This window comes from Tursiops truncatus, chromosome 6 (assembly GCF_011762595.2).
Source record: "Tursiops truncatus isolate mTurTru1 chromosome 6, mTurTru1.mat.Y, whole genome shotgun sequence".
Classification (NCBI taxonomy): domain Eukaryota; kingdom Metazoa; phylum Chordata; class Mammalia; order Artiodactyla; family Delphinidae; genus Tursiops; species Tursiops truncatus.
Window position 1 is genome coordinate 103,525,973 of NC_047039.1, and position 21,305 is coordinate 103,547,277.

At 38.2% G+C, this 21,305-nt stretch overlaps 1 protein-coding gene across 21 annotated transcripts in view; it reads left to right on the top strand.

The window, feature by feature from the left end:
- Positions 1–21,305, top strand: part of RABGAP1 (RAB GTPase activating protein 1) — a 174,202-nt gene that overhangs the window by 37,675 nt on the left and 115,222 nt on the right. For 20 of the 21 annotated variants that reach the window (XM_073806569.1, XM_073806558.1, XM_073806572.1 and 17 more), the window contains 4 exons: positions 13,335–13,569; positions 14,595–14,799; positions 17,661–17,835; positions 18,646–18,803. In XM_073806569.1, coding sequence (XP_073662670.1) covers positions 13,335–13,569; positions 14,595–14,799; positions 17,661–17,835; positions 18,646–18,803 — 773 coding nt within the window. Of the gene's footprint in view, positions 1–13,334; positions 13,603–14,594; positions 14,800–17,660; positions 17,836–18,645; positions 18,804–21,305 lie in introns of those variants that run through there. The other variant, XM_073806579.1, reaches the window with a different exon arrangement.

Consider the following 21,305-nt stretch of genomic DNA (forward strand, 5'->3'; position numbering starts at 1 on the left):
ATAAGAACTCCATTTTGGGAAATATGATGACTTAGAAAACCTAAAAATGTCTCGATACAAAATACTTAGGAAAGCTGGATGAAATATAACAAATACCCTTTTTATTTTATTTTATTATTTATTTATTTATTTATTTATTTATTTTGCGGTACGTGGGCCTCTTACTGTTGTGACCACTCCCGTTGTGGAGCGCAGGCTCAGCGGCCATGGCTCACGGGCCCAGCTGCTCCGCGGCATGTGGGATCCTCCCGGACCGGGGCGCGAACCCGTGTCCCCTGCATCAGCAGGCGGACTCTCAACCACTGCACCACCAGGGAAGCCTAAATACCCTTTTTTTAAAAAATAAATTTATTTATTTATTTATTTATTTTTGGCTGTGTTGGGTCATTGCTGAGTGCTGGCTTTCTCTAGTTGTGGCGAGTGGGGGTACTCTTCGTTGCGGTGCGTGGGCTTCTCATTGCGGTGGCTTCTCATTGCGGTGGCTTTTCTTTGTTGCAGAGCACAGGCTCTAGGTGCGCGGGCTTCAGTAGTTGTGGCACGAGGGCTGAGTAGTTGTGGCACGAGGGCTCAGTAGTTATGGCTCACGGGCTTAGTTGCTCCACAGCATGTGGGATCTTCCAGGACTAGGGCTGAAACCCATGTACCCTACATTGGCAGGCGGATTCTTAACCACTGCGCCACCAGGGAGGTACCAACAAATACCCTTTTAATTGAATAGCTGTATTCACAAAAATGTAAAGAAAATCCTCAAGGAACGAAAGCAAAGAGGGAAATGAAAGCCAGAACTATATGTATGAACTGACATTGGGACTCCTCTGGGGGAATTTGCTGTTCTTTATAACCAGTGGACTTGGGTTTTGATAGGTAAATTAGGTAAGAGATAAGGCCTTGGATTTTACAGGGAGAGGTTTTGGAACTGAGATTTCCTTATAAAACACACTTGGGATACATCCTAACTTGAAAGGATATACTTGAAAAAATAATAATAGTAACCTGCCTACAGTCACAGGAAAAAAATAAGGAAGCTTCTCTGTCTTACATTGGACACTGATTGGAGGGGAGTCTTGTTGAGTATTTGTACCCATAGGCTTGCCTTCATGTATGTTTGGGGTTTTAATTTATACTACCTTCTTGTTCCTGGGTTAGTAATACTCTTGGGGCACCTGACAGAATCAGCTGTAAAACTGTCGAGGGACATGCTTGCCACCCAGGCTGCATAGTATTCCCACAGGTAACTCTGATAAGGAATAGTGCACAATGCAAAATTTACAAAGAATGGGGCTTCCCTGATAGCGCAGTGGTTAAGAATCCGCCTGCCAGTGCAGGGGACACGGGTTCGAGCCCTGGTCTGGGAAGATCCCACATGCCGTGGAGCAACTAAGTCCATGCGCCACAGCTACTGAGCCTGTGATCTAGAGCTGGTGAGCCCCAACTACTGAGCCCGCACGCCTAGAGCCCGTGCTCCACAACAGGAGAAGCCACCGCAATGAGAAGCCCACGCACCACAACAAAGAGTGGCCCCTGGTCCTCTCAACTAGAGAAAGCCCATGCGCAGCAACGAAGACCCAACGCAGCCATAAATAAATAAATTAAATAAATTAAAAAAAAAAACTAACCTTTACAAAAAGATTTACAAATGACAATTCACCATGAGCAAGAGTTAGCAAACCCCCAGTAAGATCAAATCTCACCAAAACTTTGGCATCTGAATTATTAGCTGTAACCTTAAGATGGGTATGATTAAGATGACTAAAGATTTAAAGAAAATTTTGGAAACGTTAGAAAATAACATTACAAAAGATTTTAATATACCAAGCAAACTAAAAATAAAACTTCTACAAGTGAAAATTAGACCCAGTGAAATTAAAGGTGCAACAGATATATTACCTACAAAATGAATCTGAGGAAATTACTCAGAAAATAACATTGAAAGATGATAATATATGAAAAAGCAATTAAGAAACATGGAGACTAGGATGCGAAGGACCAACATGTACCTAAATGTTCCTTAAAAATCGAATGAGGGAGGGGGGACCACTGACGGTCCAGTGGTTAGAACTCCGTGCTTCCACTGCAGGGGTCACGGGTTGGATTCCTGGTCGGGGAACTAAGATCCTGCATGCCGCGCAGCGCAACCAAAAAAAAAAAGAATAGAATGAGGGAGAAGGAAATTGGTATAATAGCTGAATATCTTCCGAAAGTGATAAAGGATATAAACCCTCAGCTTAAAAAAACAGAATGAGTCCCAACCAGGATGACAGTGAAACTGTAGAACATCACAGCCAAAGAGCAGTTCTTAAAAGGCTGAATGAGAATCAAGATGAATAGGACATAGTTCATGTCCTCAAGATGCTTATAGCTTAGGGTAGATGACACTTGTTAAAAATGTTGTTGCAGTGATTTCTACTAGTCTTTGCTTTGTAACAAACTAACTCACGTTTGAAAAACTTATTTCTCATGATTTTATGGATTGACTGGGTAGTTTTGCTAGTCTTGCTTAGGGTCATACAACTTCATTTAGCTGGTGCGTTGGCTGGGGACTGGCCTTGACTGGGTCTCTCTTTCCATGTGGTTTTCAACTTAGGCTTCTTCACAGCATGGTGGTCTTAGGGCAGACATGAAAGCTGTAAGACCTCTTTTAAGGCTAAAGCTTATAAGTTACATGGTGTCACTTCTACCACATTCTGTTGTAGAAAAGCAAGCCACAATGCCAGCCCACATTCATGGGATTAGAGAAATAGACTATATCTCTTGATGGAGGAACTGTAGAGATTTTGTGGCCATATTTAATTTTCAACATGAGTATAATTAGATCAGTGCTGTGATAAAGGTTAACAAAAGGATGCTATAGAACAGAGCAGGTAGAAACTTATCTCAGCTTGGGGGAGGAGTCGGGGAAGGCTTCTCAAAGAGGATAACGCTTCAGTTAAACCCTTTAAAGGAAAGCTTTATGTGATAGTGTAGTTATTAAAAACACAGGTATTTTTCTTTATGAAATGTTTATGACAACTCACATCAAAATCTGAGAATTTTCCATAAGTTCAGAACATGTTGCATTTTCTCTGCTTCACTTCCCTGGTGTAGGAATCTTACACCCTTTAGCTCTTAGCCAAAGATACTCTTTAAATGTTGGTTGGGGTACATTGATGAGATAGTACTGCTGAGGCAGAAAGTTCAGTTAGAGGATTTTTTTAAGCTTTTTAACCTTCATAGAGTTTTCTTCTTGAAAAATCCAGCTGACATTATTTTGGTTGAGAAAAGTTGCCAGGCTTTATTAAAGTAGTTAGCAGATACAGAAGTCACTCCTTCTCACTTAGTAATGCCTAGACTAATCTTCTGACTCAGTTTCTGAAATTGTATTGGAGTCAGTTGATCTTGTCCTCTAAAATGCAGATCTTTTTTTTTTTTTTTTTCGCGGTACGCGGGCCTCTCACTGTTGTGGCCTCTCCCGTTGTGGAGCACGGACTCCGGACGCGCAGGCTCAGCGGCCATGGCTCACGGGCCCAGCTGCTCTGCAGCATGTGGGATCCTCCCGGACTGGGGCACGAACCCATGTCCCCTGCATCAGCAGGCGGACTCTCAACCACTGCGCCACCAGGGAAGCCCCAAAAATGCAGATCTTTTATTCAAGCAAAGTTAGTGAACCATGAACACAGAGTTTAATTAAGGGGATCAGACTGGTGGCGGGGGAGACACTTAAGTAAATATGTCATCATGACAAAATGCATCAATTGCTGGAATATAGATATGAGCAGAATTATATGAGAACATAATTGTTGCCTGAAGAAGAAAAGAAAGGTTTTCATAGAGTAGGTAACAATTCGGCAGAGCATTAAAGAGTCATTAAGAATTTCCCAAAGAAGAGAGTCTGTGACATGTGGAAAGATCAAGAGGCTTGAAAGAGCCTGGAGTCGGGACCACTGCATGCAGTAGAATTGAATGTGCTTGCTTTTCTTTTTCTCCCAAGATGTGAATAGCCTTTTTGTCATTTTTTTCTGTAATTATAAAAATAATATATGCTTAATTTAGAAAACTCAGACAATAAGAAAAGTAAGTAAAACCTAGCCATAATCCCATTATTTAGCAAAACATTCATAAGTATTTTGGGTCCTTCTTCAATTGACATTTTTTTTAGTTTTTTTTGGCTGTGTTGGGCCTTCGTTGGTGCGCACGGGCTTTCTCGAGTTGCGATGAGCAGGGGCTACTGTTCGTTGTGGTGCGCAGGCTTCTCATTGCGGTGGCTTCTGTTGTTGCGGAGCACGGGCTCTAGGCGCGCAGGCTTCAGTAGTTGCAGCACGTGGATTCAGTAGTTGCAGCACGCAGGCTTCAGTAGTTTGCGGCACATGGGCTCAGTAGTTGTGTCGTGCGGGCTCTAGGGCGTACAGGCTCAGTAGTTGTGGTGCATGGGCTTAGTTGCTCCGTGGCATGTGGGATCTTCCTGGACCAGGGATCGAACCCATGTCCTCTGCATTGGCAGGCAGATTCTTAACCACTGAGCCACCAGGGAAGTCCCAGTTGACTTTTTTTTTTTTTTTTTTTTTTTTTTTTGTGGTACGCGGGCCTCTCACTGCTGTGGCCTGTCCCGTTGTGGAGCACAGGCTCCGGACGCGCAGGCTCAGCGGCCATGGCTCACGGGCCCAGCTGCTCCGCGGCATGTGGGATCTTCCCGGACCGGGGCACGAACCCGTGTCCCCTGCATCGGCAGACGGACTCTCAACCACTGTGCCACCAGGGAAGCCCCCAGTTGACTTTTAAAGATGAATTCACAAGGGTCTGTTCCTTTCCCTTTTTAAATTAATGTTAATAATTCCTAACGGTAATTTTAGTTTGTTTTTCTGGTCCTTCTTTTATATAGTAAGATAAAGAGATGGATTTTCAGAACAACTGTGGTTTATAAATGAGGCACAAAGTGATTTGTCAAAGATCACAGAAAGAATCTGTGAGTGCCTTTGAGATTAGTTACTATGCTTTCCAGTATCCAAATTGGGCTTCTGATTTTTTTGTGCCTTGCTTTTTTGTTTTTAATTTTTATTTATTTTATTTTTAGCTATATTGGGTCTTCGTTGCTGCGCACGGGCTTTTCTCTGGTTGCGGTGAGTGGGGGCTACTCTTTTTTTTTTTTTTTTTATTGCAGTACGCGGGCCTCTCCCATTGCAGAGCACAGGCTCCGGACGCGCAGGCTCAGCGGCCATGGCTCATGGTCCCAGCCGCTCCGCGGCATGTGGGATCTTCCCAGACCAGGGCACGAACCTGTGTCCCCTGCATCGGCAGGCGGACTCTCAACCACTGCGCCACCAGGAAAGCCCTGGGGGCTACTCTTTGTTGCGGTGCGCAGGCTTCTCACTGCAGTGGCTTCTCTTGTTGTGAAGCACGGGCTCTAGGCGTGTGGGTTTCAGTAGTTTGGCACGTGGGCTCAGTAGTCGTGGTTCGCGGACTCTAGAGTGCAGGCTCATTAGTTGTGGCACACGGGCTTAGTTGCCCCACGGCATGTGGGATCTTCCAGACCAGGGCTCAAACCCGTGTCCCTTGCATTGGCAGGCGGATTCTTAACCACTGCGCCACCAGGGAAGCCCTGTGCCTTACTTTCTGATAAGACAAGATTTATATACTTGTTTTGAAATGGTTCAGCTCTTACTCTGAAACTGAGTAAAATTACTTAGTTTGAACCATTTTCATTTGTATTTTCACTGCAGTATGACACAAGTAGTGGGAACTGTAGATCATCAGGAATTTATCTTTAATTTTCTGATTGTGGATTTTTCTAGCACACACTTTCATTTCCTAAGCATGCTTTCTTGAAGACATAAAATCTCTACTGTAAAAGCATCTCAAACTGCCTAAAGTAGCTTTTTATAACTGGTAAATCAAGTAGAGCCTAGTTGGTATTGTTGCAGTGAAGGGAAACAGGAGCTATAAAGTTAGAAGCAGAAAATTAAGACCAGGAAATGACTGGCTATTGCCTTTGGAACATTTTGTCCTTTGATTCCATAAATGCAGTTTTGCTCTCAAGGAAATGGGCTTGTAGCCAATTCTACCATTCAAATTGTTACCTTTATTTGATATTATTTAGAAAGGACAGATGTTATTCCAGTAATGCTTCTTTTGCACATAAATAGTGGGTGTGTTCTTAGTTTTCTTTGGACCAAGGAAAGTGGAAGAACTACTTTTTTAAAAGTTATTATTTGTTGTTTTTTTTTTTGTTTGTTTGTTTGTTTTGCGGTATGCAGGCCTCTCACCGTTGTGGTCTCTCCCGTTGCGGAGCACAGGCTCCGGACGCGCAGGCTCAGCAGCCATGGCTCACGCTCCGCGGCATGTGGGATCTTCCCGGACCGGGGCACGAACCCGTGTCCCCTGCATCGGCAGGCAGACTCTCAACCGCTGTGCGGTTAAGCCCATTATTTGGGCTTAATAAAGGGAAGCCCATTATTTGTTTTTTTCACTTCACCTCCCGTAGGTGGACCAGAGTTTATTTAGAAATAGTTGAAAGTTGGGTAGGGAGGTATTAGTTGGACGCTTACTAGTTGGCAGGTAATGTGATGTGAGAAGTGAGACAATCCCTATAAAAATCACGATTCAGTGCCTGCCTATAACGTAAATAATAAGTGTCCAATGATCATATTACTGAATCATTGAACCATGACAGTCTTGTGAGATAGGTATTAACATTCTCATTTTATTTATTTATTTGGCTGCACTGGGTCTTCGTTGCTGAGTGCGGGCTTTCTCTAGTTGCAGCGAGCAGGGGCTACTCTTCATTGCAGTGCGCGGACTTCTCGTTGAGGTCGCTTCTCTTGTTGCGGAGCACGGGTTCTGGGCACGTGAGCTTCAGTAGTTGCAGCACGTGGGCTCAGTAGTTGTGGCATGTGGGCTTCAGTAGTTGTGGCGAACGGGCTTAACTGCTCCACGGCATGTGGGATCTTCCCAGACCGGGGATTGAACCTGTGTCCCCTGCATTGGCAGGCGGATTTTTTAATCACTGTGTCACCGGGGAAGTCCAACATTCTCATTTTAGAGATGAGACAGTTGTGGCTTCTAGAGGTTAATTTGTCCATAGCCAGTAGAGTTAGTGTTAGAGGCATGTCCCCAACTCAGATCTGTCTTATTGTGGAGCCCAAGTAGGACTACTAAGTACAGTTGTGTAAGCTACACGTGCAATCCCAGGGGGGTGCTGTTCACATAGCCTGTGATGTGAATGGTGCCCCCTGGAGTTGTGCCACAAGCCAACTCTTGTTCCAGTTGTGTTTTTTGTTTTTGATTTGTTTACCACTACTCTACTTTGTAAGTAGAATTATGAATAAATCATTCACTGAATAGTCTCTGTCCTTGCAAACATTCATGTCTATGTTTGGCTATTTAATGCTTTTTTTCTTCTCAATTCAGGAGTATTTTAAAGAACTCTCCCTTCCTCTTCTTAAAGATTACATGGAGATGAACACAAATCTAAATATGATTCTTAGTTGTATTATCTGTACATATCGGCTTTGCTTTTTTATTTTTATATTTGGGCTAAATTAAGTTAGAAGTCTTTTTTGGGTTTCAAAATAAAGATAATTGTTTGCGTTTTGTAGCATGCTATTTGGTCCTGCCCAGTATTCTTATGGTAAATGTTAAACTTTAATGACACTTATAAAATGTTCAGGTTTAATGATACTTTAATGACACTCATAATAGGAAATGGTATTTGTTTTTGTTTTATTTTTAAGTCGTTAACAAAGCTAAAATCTTTCAGATTTCCTTTTCTAGCACTAAACCAAAATCTGTAGAACACCCAATATCCAAATTGGATAAAAGAATACTTTGGTTTTTATTCTTGGCATTTATAAAATTCAGTTCATTAAACATGTATGGTAGATATACTCTGTACCCTCAGCTACCCGAAGCTTTGGGAATATAAAGATAATTGAAGAAACAGTCTCTGCTATCTAATAATGCCCAGTCTGGCTGAAGAGGCCCACTAAGCAAATATTCTCTAAAACAAGTAGCAATGCTGGAATAAACAAGTATACTAATATTTTGATAGCACTCTCTAAGGAGGGAGTGATTAAACCGCATATATCAGGCTTAAGATCTCTCAGAGGATTTAAGCTTGGTCTTTAAGAGTAGAAAGGCAAAGGAGAGGAAGGCTTTCCAGGAAAGGGAGCGGTCTGTGCAAAGTCTAGATGTTTAAAGGTTTATGGTGTGTCTTGGGGAGTTTTGAGTAGTTTGATGTGACAGATAAGAGATGGAAAAGTAAATTGGGCAGAGTTGTGAGAAACTCATAGAACATAGTGATGAATATGGGCATTATCTTATGGACATTGAGGAAACATGGGAGGGTATAAAAATAAGGCAGTGCTTGATCAGAACTAAGATTTGCACTTGTAATTTGAATGGCCATATGAATGATAAATCAGAGGGGAGTGAGAAAGAAGGCAGGGAAACTACTACCTTTCTAGTAGGTAGGCTTATGTAAAATGAAAGAGATTCCTATGGTGTTAGCTATGCAGAGAGACAGAAGGAAAAAAATGGGCAGTTGAGCAAGGAGCAGTAGGGTTTGTGAGTAGTGTGGAAATGAGAGGAGTGAAGGATGACTGTAATCCTTCATTTGGTAACTGAGTGGAAAGTAGTGCAATTCATTAATTTTTTTTTTAAAGATACAGGGAGAGAATCAGAGTTAAGTTTTGACGTAAGTTTGGAGTATCTAGCTGAAGGTGTCTGTCCATTAGACAGGGAGGGGTTGTAGATGTATATTAGGGATTGTTTGTGTATCATTGGGATTGGATGAAATGGCACAGGAAAATCTGTAAAATGAAGTTATTGCCAAAAACAGAATCCTGGACGAACACCTTTTGAGGGGCATGTAGAGAAAAGGAACAGTTGTGTTCTCAAATTGCATCTTTCATAGAAACCACATTTTTTTTCTATTAAAAAAAATAGCCTTTTTTAAAAGAGCAGTTTTAGATTCACAGCAAAATTGAGAGGAAGGTACAGAGATTTCCCATATAACCTTTGCCCCAACACATGCATAGCCTCTCCCGCTATGAATATCCCCTTCCAAGTTTAAGTCTATTGAGGTAAAATTTACACACAGTAAAATACAACCCTTTTAGGTATGCAGTTCTATGAACTTTAATGAATGTAAACTCTTACGTAATCACCACGACCACCACAGTCAAGATACAGAATATTTTCATTACTCCAGAAAGTCCCTTTATAGTTCTTTTTAGTCATTCATCTTTCCCCTTCCCAGCCTCTGACAATCAGTGATCTGATTTCTGTCTCTATAGTTTTGCCTTTTCTGGAATGCCATGTAAATTGAATCATACAGTATATAGCCTTTTGTGTCCACTTCTTTTACTTAGAATAATGCTTTTGAGATTTATCCATGTTATTTTAGTATCAGTGGCAGTTTGTTTATCCATTCACCAGCTGATAAACATTTACTTTGTATTCAGTTTTTGGCAGTTATGAATAATGCTGCTATAAACATTCACAGACAGGTCTTTGTATAGACATGTATTTTTATTTTTCTTGGGTAAACACCTAGGAGTGAGTCATAGATAAGTGTATGTTTAACTTTATAAAATTTACATAAAGTGACTACCATTTTGTATTCCCACCAGCAGTGTATGAGAGTTTTTCAGTTGCTCCACATTCTTGCCAGCGCTTGGTATTTTCAGGATTGTTTTGTTTTTAATTTTCATTCTTATAGGTGTATAGCGGCATCCTATAGTGGTGTCAGTTTCCCTAATGGTTAATGATACTGAGTGTCTTTCAAATGCTTATTTGCATTGTCTTCTTGCGTGAAATGCCCTTTATTTAAATTGGGTTGCTTGTTTTATTATTGAGTTATAAGAATTCTGTGGATATTTTGGATATAATTCCTTCATCAGACATATGATTTGTAAATATTTTCTTGAAGTCTGCGGCTTGTCTTTTCATTCTGTGAACAGTGTCTTCCAAGCAGCAGTTTCTAGTTTAATAAAGTGCGTTTCATTTTTTTCTTTTATGCATACTTTTTATGTCCTAAGAAATCTTTGTGTCCCAGAATTACAAAGATTTTTTCCTGTGTTTTCTTCTGTAAATATTATAGTTTTAGGATTTACATTTAGATCTGCAGTCCATTTTGCATTAATTTTGTATGTGACATAAAGAGATTGATGTTTTTGCATATGTATGATGTCAAGTTAATTGTTCCACCACCATTTGTTTTATTTTATTACCTTTCTCTGTTGAATTATCTGGCCAACTTTGTTGAAACCAATTGGCCATGTATTGTGTGGGTCTATTTCTGGATTCTATTTTGTTTCCTTGTTCTGTATTATCTGTCCTTTCACTAATACCGTGTCTTGATTACTTTACCTGCAACTACATTTATTTTAGAGATCATCGTGGTATCTGTTAGGAATGCTGTTGGCAGCAAGGAACAGAAAGCCCTGCTAATAATGAGTTTATTTTTGTTATGACAAGAAGTCAGACAAGCAGTTGCTGATTTAAGCTGTTCATTTATACGAGGGGTTAACAAACTATAGCCTGCTGGCCTAATCTGGCCTGCCACTTGTTTTGTAAATCACCTGTGGAAGTTCTTGAAAATGCATATGCCAAGGCTTTATCTCTGAGACTGATTTAGTTGCTAGGGTAGGAGGTGAGGGGATAGAGGGAGGATCAGGTATTTTAATTTTAACATGCTCCCTGGTGATATTGGTAATTGTGTTGTTTAGTCATGGTTAAGAACCATTAATCTAAGGTTGGTTCCTAAGAGTGTGGTCTCCAGACTAGCAGCATCACCATCTCCTGGAAACTTTTTAAAAATTCAAATTATCAGGCCCATCCCAGCCTTACTGAATGGGAATTCTTGTTAGGGCCCAACAGATTGTGTTTCAACAAGTTCACCAGGTGATTCTTAGGCATGCCAAAGTTTGAGAACCTTGAAAAGCATTGCTGAGTGTTTCCCAGATAAGCCTAGGGAAGATTAATTGACTGTCTTTTAAAAAACAAAAAACTTAATTGAGATAAGTATTAAATTATGTGACAGATAGTTAAGTATGAAATTGGATTGAAGGTGCACAAATGATCTAACATGGTAAGTGCTGAGTACTGTATTGGACCTAATTATTCAAAGCATAAGTTAGGTTGCTATTTTTAAGCAGCTTTTAAAAATCATTTTTGTGTGTGTGCATTACTTTTTCCTACCCTTTAAGGAAGAGTTAAGGAAATAGAAGGCAGTTCTTACGTTTACAGACTTTATCAACAAGGGAAGAATGCAGATAAACATGTATAAACACAAAAGGCAAACATATAAACATGTTTCTTTCAGGGTTTGTAAATATATTACAGTGGAGGTAGTCTATCCAAAAGAAAACTTGAGTTTATTTAGCCTATATACCAAAGAAAAAACAGTACCTCATAGCATGTAAAATGTCTTCAGTTTAGTTTGCTCTTTAATGGTAACCTTCCCAGTTATAATTACTAATTGCTTAAACATGGAGTCTAATATCTTTTCTTCATCTGTTTTTAGGGAGCTGTAAATATCCTACTTATGTTATTTCTCCTTCCACTTGGACAATGGTTTAGATTCAGTTAGGCTATCTTTTATTTCCTGCAGGTGATTCCTGCAGTATTTCTTGTCCAGTTCTGAAAAAATAAGAGGTTAATTAGAACTAAGCTCTAGTTTGTTTTCTAGGTGCTTTCAAAAACTTTTGAAAGGAGAACTTCTGAAAAAAGAAATTTGATTACACTTGTGATGTATAGGATCAGTCATAACAAAGAGTTAAACTTATTTGACTGAATTGTAGTTCCAATAGCAGTAACTCTGAATATAAAAGGAAGTTCAGAAAAACAGATGCTGTCATTGAAACCAGCGACTGAACACCTCTCCGGCCCTTATTTCCAAGGCAAGAATAGCTGACATGTTAGAATTTCCTTGGGAAAATGAAGCAAAAAAGACTTAAGACTGTTTCTCAATCATAGTTTACAGCCAAAGGGACTTGAATTTTATAGAGTTACAAAAGATGTTTGAACTGGGTTCCTTAGTAGTCCAGAGTACCTCTGTTATTGGAATTTTGCTTCTTAACTGTGTCTTAATTTTACTGGGAAGACCTCATTGTCTTTTAACAATCTCATAGCCCCACCCATTTTAACTTTTTGTCAGGTTTTAGTCTTCAGAAACCCTCCTAAATTAGCACACTTTTTTTTTCATCATGATTTCCTTTTCGTAAATTAATTCTCTTGTTAATTTTTCTAGTATTTCTTGAATAAGCATTTGGTGACAATACTGGGTTTTGTCACTTGTGGTTTTCTTAGCGTTGGGCACCTGATTCTCCACCTGATTCTGCACTTGTTTACTTCCTTGTTGAGCAACTAATAATAAACCATCATGATTCTAGAAAAATACTTGACGTTGAAAAGGGTTCTGTTCCTCAGGGTCATTTTATACGTACATCTCCCCAGCTTTATTCAAATGTCTCAGAACTTTAAGAACTATTTATGTCAGTGAAGTCTCCCTCAGAAATACAGGAGACTTAACTTATAGCAAGGGTGGTAAAAATGCATGTGATGATTTACTACCTAATAAGTATGTTTCTACTGATAATTTTCAGGAGCAAACACATTTTCCCTTTTCCTTAAGCATAAGAGAAGCTTCTCCTCTTTTTTAAAATTAATTAACTTTTGGCTGTGTTGGGTCTTTGTTGCTGCGCGTGGGCTTTCTCTAGTTGTGGAGAGCAGCGGGGCTACTCTTCGTTTTGGTGTGCGAGCTTCTCACTGTGGTGGCTTCTCTTGTTGCGGAGCATGGGCTCTAGGCGCGCGGGCTTCAGTAGTTGTGGCACGCAGGCTCAGTAGTTGTGGCTTGCGGGCTCTAGAGCACAGGCTCAGTAGTTGTGGCGCATGGGCTTAGTTGCTCCGCGGCATGTGGGATCTTCCTGGACCAGGGCTCAAACCCGTGTCCCCTCCATTGACAGGTGAATTCTTAACCACTGCGCCACCAGGCAAGTCCGAGAAGCTTCTCCTCTTAACAAGCTTTATTTCTCATCATACAAGTAAAATTACAAATATTTTAGTTGTTAATTAGTTTAGGACACTGTAGAAAACTTTTAATAAAATTGATAGACTATCACATATATTTCTGGGTATTGGTCTCAAATTCACTATACACTTTTTCATGAAAAGCTGTATGAATTAAGAGAGCAGCTGCAGCTCTTATTTATTATAGATCTTGATTTATTCTGTTTTTTAAAGACATTCAGAAGATATCTGTATATCAAAAGAATTGCTGATGATTTTCTCTAGATGTGGTCCCATTTAAATCAGTACTGGCCTCTCTCATTTTGTTGATTGCATATATTTGTGACCCTTAGATTATAGGGAATGGAAGTGAACAGCAGCTGCAAAAAGAGCTAGCAGATGTGCTGATGGATCCTCCAATGGACGACCAGCCAGGGGACAAGGAGCTTGTGGAAAGGTCACAATTGGATGGCGAAGGAGATGGGCCTCTTTCTAATCAACTCTCAGCTTCATCCACCATTAACCCTGTGTCATTAGTAGGGCTCCAGAAACCAGAGATGAGCCTGCCAGTGAAACCTGGACAAGGAGGTTAGGATTGCTGCATTGCTTGCATAACTGAAGGTTATTGTTTTTAATATTTGAGTGTCCATTCTGTACTAGGTTTGATTCAAAGCGAGCAAAACCCATTATCTATGTTCTCTAGAATCTTCAGATTCTAGATTTAGGGGGATGTGAGAAGAGTAAATGTATGTACTATTCTGATTTCCCTTTAAATGTATGTCAGTTTAAAAAAATTTTTTATTGGGATAGAGTTGATTTACAATGTTGTTTTAGTTTCAGGTGTGCAGCAAAGTGAATCAATTATACATATACATATGTCCACTCTAAATGTATGTCATTTATACCACAGAAAGAGAAACAGTAGCTATAAGACATTGAGGGAGTCTTAGAGTATTTAAGGATCTTTTTCCAGGAAAGAAGGAATTTGAGTATAGTGTTGGAGAAATAGAGGAATAATGCTTGGTGAAGAGATGTTTGCCCCAGGCCTTTAATAGCTTGGCGGGAATAGTTGTCAAGTTGAAAAAGGAGCTGAAAGACGTAGCAAGGAAGGAGAAAAAAGGCAATTATAAAGGCTTTGGGGAAAGTAGGGTGTTAAAACTGTAGATGTTTATTGGGAAAGGGAAAGCAAGGGGACTGAGAGAACATGATAGAGTAGCTACAATGATGAATGAGAAAAATAATTAGAGCAGATCAGAAAGAAGACAGAGATAGGATTTTTCAGGGTGGTAAAATACTAAATGTATTTTTGATCTAAATGTAAATTATAAAGTCAAAACAAATTAGAGGAGTCAGAAAGGTAAATCAGATCTGAGTCTCAGGTCACCGTTTAGATTTGGGATTGAGACTACAGCCATGCCTAAAATTTTTAGTGTTGGTGACAGAGTTCTGGTGTGAGATTTCTGGCTTTAATGGGCATTTCTTCTGGGGCAATGGCATATTCTCTTATTAGTATTTAATTTTAGAACCTAAATGTAACTTGTAGATTTTTACTTGCTATTCATGTCAACAAAATATCAAAGTGCAAATAATCACCTCCTTATTGTTTCTTTCAGATTCTGAAGGGTCTAGTCCTTTCACACCAGTGGCTGATGAGGACAGTGTAGTTTTCAGCAAACTAACTTATTTAGGCTGTGCTTCAGTAAATGCTCCCAGGAGTGAAGTGGAAGCCTTAAGGATGATGTCCATCTTAAGGGGCCAGTGTCAGATTTCACTAGATGTAACCCTGTCAGTGCCGAACGTATCTGAAGGAACTGTGAGGTGAGACCAGCTTCTTGAACTGTTTGTGTTCAATAACATTTGATCAGATTTCTGACCTATAGTTTTAGAAAGAAGCAGTAGTGAACAAAATCTAATTATTTTATTCATGTTTAATTCATCTGGCACTTAGTTATCACATCTTCCAAGGATTGTGACCTTTATGAAAAACAGTCACTTGTTTGAACAGTTTTTTATACTCTTCCCCACCCCAGTTCTGTGTAGCACATTAGAAATTTAAATGTTTTGGGGATTATTGAAACATGTTGACCTAAGAGTCTGCCTAACTTTATATTTCTCATGTGCCCCCAATACAAATACTAGCTTGACACATTAGTTCAGTATGAGATTTCATGCTGACTTTGGAAGTTACAGAAACCTGTTGGTAAATATTAACTATTCCAGTACAGATCCTAAATTTTTAAGATGAGGAAACTGAGGCCCAGAAAAGTCTCTCAAAATGGCTATTGTTTATACTAACTGAAACAGATAACAGTTATTAAAGGTAGCCAGTCAGATATCTGTATTAGCGAGCTAAATACAAAACTCTAATAATGAGTTGAACAGAACTGAAATAAAATAACTTTTTCTTTATTATAAAAAAATGCATACTTATTTCAGAAAAATCAGAGGACACAGACAAGCAAAAATTTAGGAAAATACTCTTTTTTTAATTTAATTTTTTTTATTGACGTATAGTTGATTTACAATGTGCCAATCTCTGCTGTATGGCAAAGTGACTCAGTTATACACATATAGACATTCTTTTTTCTTTAATATTTTTTTCCAGTATGGTTTATCACAGGATATTGAATATAGTTGCCTGTGCTACACAGTAGGACCTTGTTGTTTATTTATCCTATTATATAATAGTTTACACCTGCTAATCCCACACTCCCAGCCCTTCCCTCCCTCATCCCACTCCCCCTTGGCAACCACAAGTCTGCTCTCTGTGTCTGTGAGTCTGTTCCTGTTTTGTAGATAGGTTCATTTGTGCCATATTTTAGATTAGGAAAATATTCTTAATTCTACTCTCCCGTTGGTAAATAACAGTTAACATCTTGGTTTATTAAGACCCTTTTTGTGTAGTTGTATGTGTATATGTTTGTGTATGTGTGTATATACCTACATATATGGGCAAGTATAATTATACAACTTAGAATCAACATTTTTAACAACAGTGGAATAATATAATACATACCATCTTGTAACATGCTTTCCTCACTTAGTTTTTTATATTGTGAATCTCTTTCCATATCAGTAAATATGCTGAAAAATTTTAACTTATGATGGCACATGATGGACTATTCAGAAATAACCAATCTCTAATGTTACATATTTTAGTTGTTTTAATGAGAAAAGTACTACTAATAATAGCGAATATTAAGCTTTTATTATATGAGCATGTAAGTGCTTTACCTGTAATTTTCTTATAAATTATTTTTTAGCTAAATTTTTATGTATTTTTGTATTTCCTTAGGATCAATTCCTAGAAGGTAGACTTACTGGGTCAAAGATTTGCCCATTTTTATGGGTTTTGATACATTGCCAAATAGCCATCTAGAAATATTGATCTAGTTCATACACTTTTATCAGCAGTGTATGAGAGTATCTGTTTCTCCACCCTCAGTCATTTTGGATTTTTATGGTAGTAGAGTTGTAGCTGTATATGGTTAGCAGTAGTAGTAAGTTAATTAATTAATATTCCAGTTATCTGCATATATAATTCTTCTCTTGAGTATTTAAAGAACTATTTCACAAAGACTCACAAATAATAATTTTAATTGTATTTATTAATGTGAAACTTAATAAAATTTTTTTAGCACTCATTTTTTTTCTTGTAATAAAGTTTATTTCTTTTTCTTTGGCTGCACTGCAGCTTGTGGGATCTTAGTTCCCTGACCAGGCCACCTCAGTGAAAGCGCTAAGTCCTAACCACTGGACCATCAGGGAGCTCCTTAGCACTCATTTTTATATGAGCATTCATTTTTATGTGCTTCTTAGTCAATAGTCATTCCCCCCAACTGAAGTTATACTTTGTTCTAATATATTTTAATTCTATAAAGACATGAGAAAACTAGTTTCTCTCGCCCCATGTTTTCAGAGTCTTTATCAAAGTGCCTTTGAACTTGGATTAGGTCCCCTTCTTAGGTATTTCCATTATCGCCTGGGCTTTCCCATCAGTGGCCCTGCCCATTCAATGTTGAAATTGCATAATTTCTTTTTCAGTTTCTTTCATAGCTGTGTCATCAGTGCCCAGAATGGAGCCTGAAATGTTGTAGGTATCACATAAATATTTGTTGAATGAATACATTTTTGAATGAATGATATCCCTTTGATTTTCAGTGAATGGCATCCTTTTGATTTTATTAATGATTTTCTTTTTTTAGGTGTTAACATTTTTTACAGTCTCTCTCCCTTGTTTGCCATGAAGCAAAAGAACATGTTTCACTCTGAGAAAACACATCACCTTTTTATTTTTTAAAATAATAAAGCAGATTAGGTCATTCTTCTAGGAGATAATGAGAAGCACAGCTTTAGTGATCTATTTTGGTATTCCAATTTAGCCATTATCTTTATTTAGTTACAGACTGTATAAGAAACATTGATACTGTTTATGCTTTCCTGATTGCCTCCGTAAAACATGGGGTTATGTAGTTTTTAGTATCATGGAATTGTGTAATCAGTAACTTTAAGAATTCACATATGACTTACTTATCAAGACTTAAGATTAATATGATTAGCATACCAAAAATGGATTATATGATCTTTTTGCTAGAAAGATGAGTCTTGAATCATAATATGGATGTAGTGAAAATAGTCTACAGTCCCTCTAATCTCTTTATATCTTTTTTTCTGAACAGACTCTTAGATCCTCAGACAAACACTGAAATAGCAAACTACCCTATCTACAAAATCCTCTTCTGTGTTAGAGGGCATGATGGAACTCCTGAGAGTGACTGTTTTGCTTTCACTGAAAGTCATTACAATGCAGAGCTCTTCAGAATACATGTCTTCCGGTGTGAAATACAAGAAGCTGTAAGTACTTAAGAGGGAACTGTCTGCAAATGAAACTTCATCTGTACCCTCACTACGTTGAAATGATTATAGTATTTATTATGGTCATTTATAAGCCACATGAAATTCTCTGCTACTGTTTATTTCAGCTGGATGGGCTGAAATGTAAATAAACTAAAAGTTTGGTTAACCTGAACCTCATTGTTAAGAGTGTTGGAGGAGACCAATTGACCAACAGCTGCTTAATTGGGTTAAATAGGCATCTTGGTTCTAGCAATGACGTATTTGCAAACCGTTCTTTTAGAGCTAAACTTGTAGAATTATTTTTATTATAATAGATACATTCAAGTAATTCCTAACAATTTTGGAAATCATCTTTCAGTTGGATTCACAACCACTTCTTTCTTTTTTATTTTTTTTATTTTTATTTTTTGCGGTACGTGGGCCTCTCACAGTTGTGGCCTCTCCCATTGCGGAGCACAGGCTCCGGATGCGCAGGCTCAGCATCCATGGCTCAGGGGCCCAGCCGCTCCGCGGCATGTGGGATCTTCCCAGACCGGGGCACGAACCCGTGTCCCCTGCATTGGCAGGCGGACTCTCAACCACTGCGCCACCAGGGAAGCCCCACAACCACTTCTTTTTTAAAGCCTCTTCTCTGACCATTTTTAGTGTTGCTTGCTTTATAGGTCTAATAAATTAGATAATTTGTCAAAAGAAATCAATGGAGGAAAGATGAATTACTCCCCTCAAACAACATAGGTCACCTTCAGCCTTAACAAAAGTATTTTATTCTTGTGATAACAGCCCATTTCCTAACATGTCTGGTTGTAGGTGAGCCGGATACTTTACAGTTTTGCCACTGCCTTCCGCCGTTCTGCCAAGCAGACCCCCCTCTCAGCAACTACTGCACCTCAGACTCCTGACAGTGACATCTTTACCTTCTCTGTGTCTTTAGAAATAAAAGAAGATGATGGTAAAGGTTATTTTAGGTAGGACATCTTATTTTATTCTTTTTATTTGAGTTTGTATTAACATGCTGTACTATCTGTGGATTTAGGGAAATTCTAGGTCAGATTACATAACTTTTACATTATAAAATGATTGCTTTTATGGATAGAGTTTAAAGGAAAATAAATAAGCAAATTTGTAGAGGCAAGATTTAAAGAATTTTAAACAATAAAAAAAATTCTTTCACGTAGGAAAATGTATCATGCTACCATGTTCTTTTAGATGGACTCAGAGTAACTGGCTGACTGCTGATATGAAGTATGACAGAAGCTACATCAGGTGGATCTGTAGCTAGATTTGTTTTGCTGGATTTTTTTTGTGTTTTGGTTGGTTAGTTGGTTTATTTGTTTTAATAATGTAAAGGTCTTAAGGCTGTTGAAATCAAGTTTTACCATTAAAGTTTATCTGAACACATTGGAAGGGGAGAATTGAGGTCTGTATCTGAAATCTAACCTTACATAGAAATAACTGGTTTTGGTTTTTAAGTAAAATTATGCTTGTTTGAGTAGTGAAAATAACCCTGGAATAGAAATTAAAACTTAAATTTAGTTTACTTATTGCTACCATTAACAGTGTGACCTTTTCCAAGTTTCTTTACATCTCCTGACATTAGTTTCCTTATTTATAAAATGAGGTGGCTAGACTCTAAAATCTTTTATAACTTTAAAATATTATGGTTGCAAGATGATTGGCTTTTTTTTTTCTCCATAGCCCATATCACAAAATGGGTGCCACTTGGGATCATAATCAATAGTTGCATATAGAAATTTCTTTCCTCCATGACTACCTCATAAAATGAAATTCCATCAAAATATGAATGATTTCTAATATCTTGCTTTTAAATTAAAAAGCACAATGATTGGTCTGTTTGTTTGAAAAACTGATAACCTTTGCTCTCCCTCAAGAGACTTTGGAATTGTCATGCCATCTGGTGGCCAATTTAGTGTACAATGCAGCTTCAACTTTGATTTGTACAATCAAGTGTGAGGCCTTGTGCTCTATGCTTTCTTATTAGCTATATTTCTGTTCTCACAGCAACACTGTGATGTGGTGCTTTCTGCAGTATGCATTCCTGTACTGGGAAGTAGAAACTGTAATCTATAAACCTTGTAATAATTTTTGTCCTTTTTAAGAAACAGAACAGTTTGTTTAAACAGTTTTTTCCCTTTATTAAAAATATTTATGTAGATCACTTATAAACCCCAGTTATGAATAGGAAAGATTTCTAAGATCTCTCAGAAGAGAAGCACTAGGATAATTTCTCCTCCTTCTGAGATCAGGTATATTCTAAGTAGAAAGGTAACGATCACAAATATCCCTGGTCTGTTCACCTGTATAGCAAGGAAATGCTATACAGAAAACCCCTGGATGGTCATTTTTTTTTCACATTTGTTAGGGCTTTGTTATCTTTTTGTTGCATTGTTTTCCTGAATTTATAGTTACAGTAGAAAATAGTGTTGTGTGACCTAATACACTGATGAAATCATTGACAAGTATGCCTGTCTTCATCAGATTTGAACTTTTCAAATGCAGTTCCTTTCATCCAGTGATTCTGTAGTATGTCTAGGAATTTACAGAAACAGTCATTGCGGTGCCAAAAGAGTTATCAGCATGAACATTCCCCTTAACACAATAATAGCAAAATTAAAAAGTGGAAATTAAATGTTGACCAGAATAGAATGGTAAAAATACGATGCATTTCACAAAATATACACATATCAAATCGTTATGTTGTAAACCTGAAACTAATGTTGTATGTCAGTTACACCTAAAAAAAGATACAATGGTATACCCATATGACTTACCACCTATTTAAAAAATATATGTATATATAGTTAGCCATAGTACAAGATAGATTGTGGTTTCGCCATAGCATAAATATAGACCAAGTGCCGTGGCAAGAATTAATGCTCTTCTTTTCATTCCTGAAAAAGTATAATCCTATATTATTAAAATTAGAAACCTGCATTTCAGTTTAGTCCTTAGGAAAATGGAGCATTTTCATTTATATCATTCAAAACACTTCGTTCTGATCTTATTTAATCTGCAAAGTACCCCATTTGATATTGTCCTTATTTTATAGGTAAAGAAAGCCAGGGAAGATAACCTGGATGTCTGCTTCTTAATTTACACAATAGGAATTAAATGTAAAATTACTTGGTTGGATCCATTCATTCAATGATAGTGATAAGACCAGAAATACAGTCTAGACCCCCCAACATCAGTGAAGTGAACCTCCACTGCTTATACTCTCCACCCTGCTTCCTATTAATGTAGCTTTTCCTTGCCCTTCAGAGTCAGGACACCAGAGATAACTTTATTTCCACTGTTGTTGTTTTAAATACTGCTGAGAGATGAGATTATATTAATTTATACTTAAATATCCACAGAACATAGAGACTAGTGTATCTAATATAAATTAAAATCTGAGATCTGTCCATATCCTCATAGGTGAAAATTCTGTCAGCCACAAATATTTGACA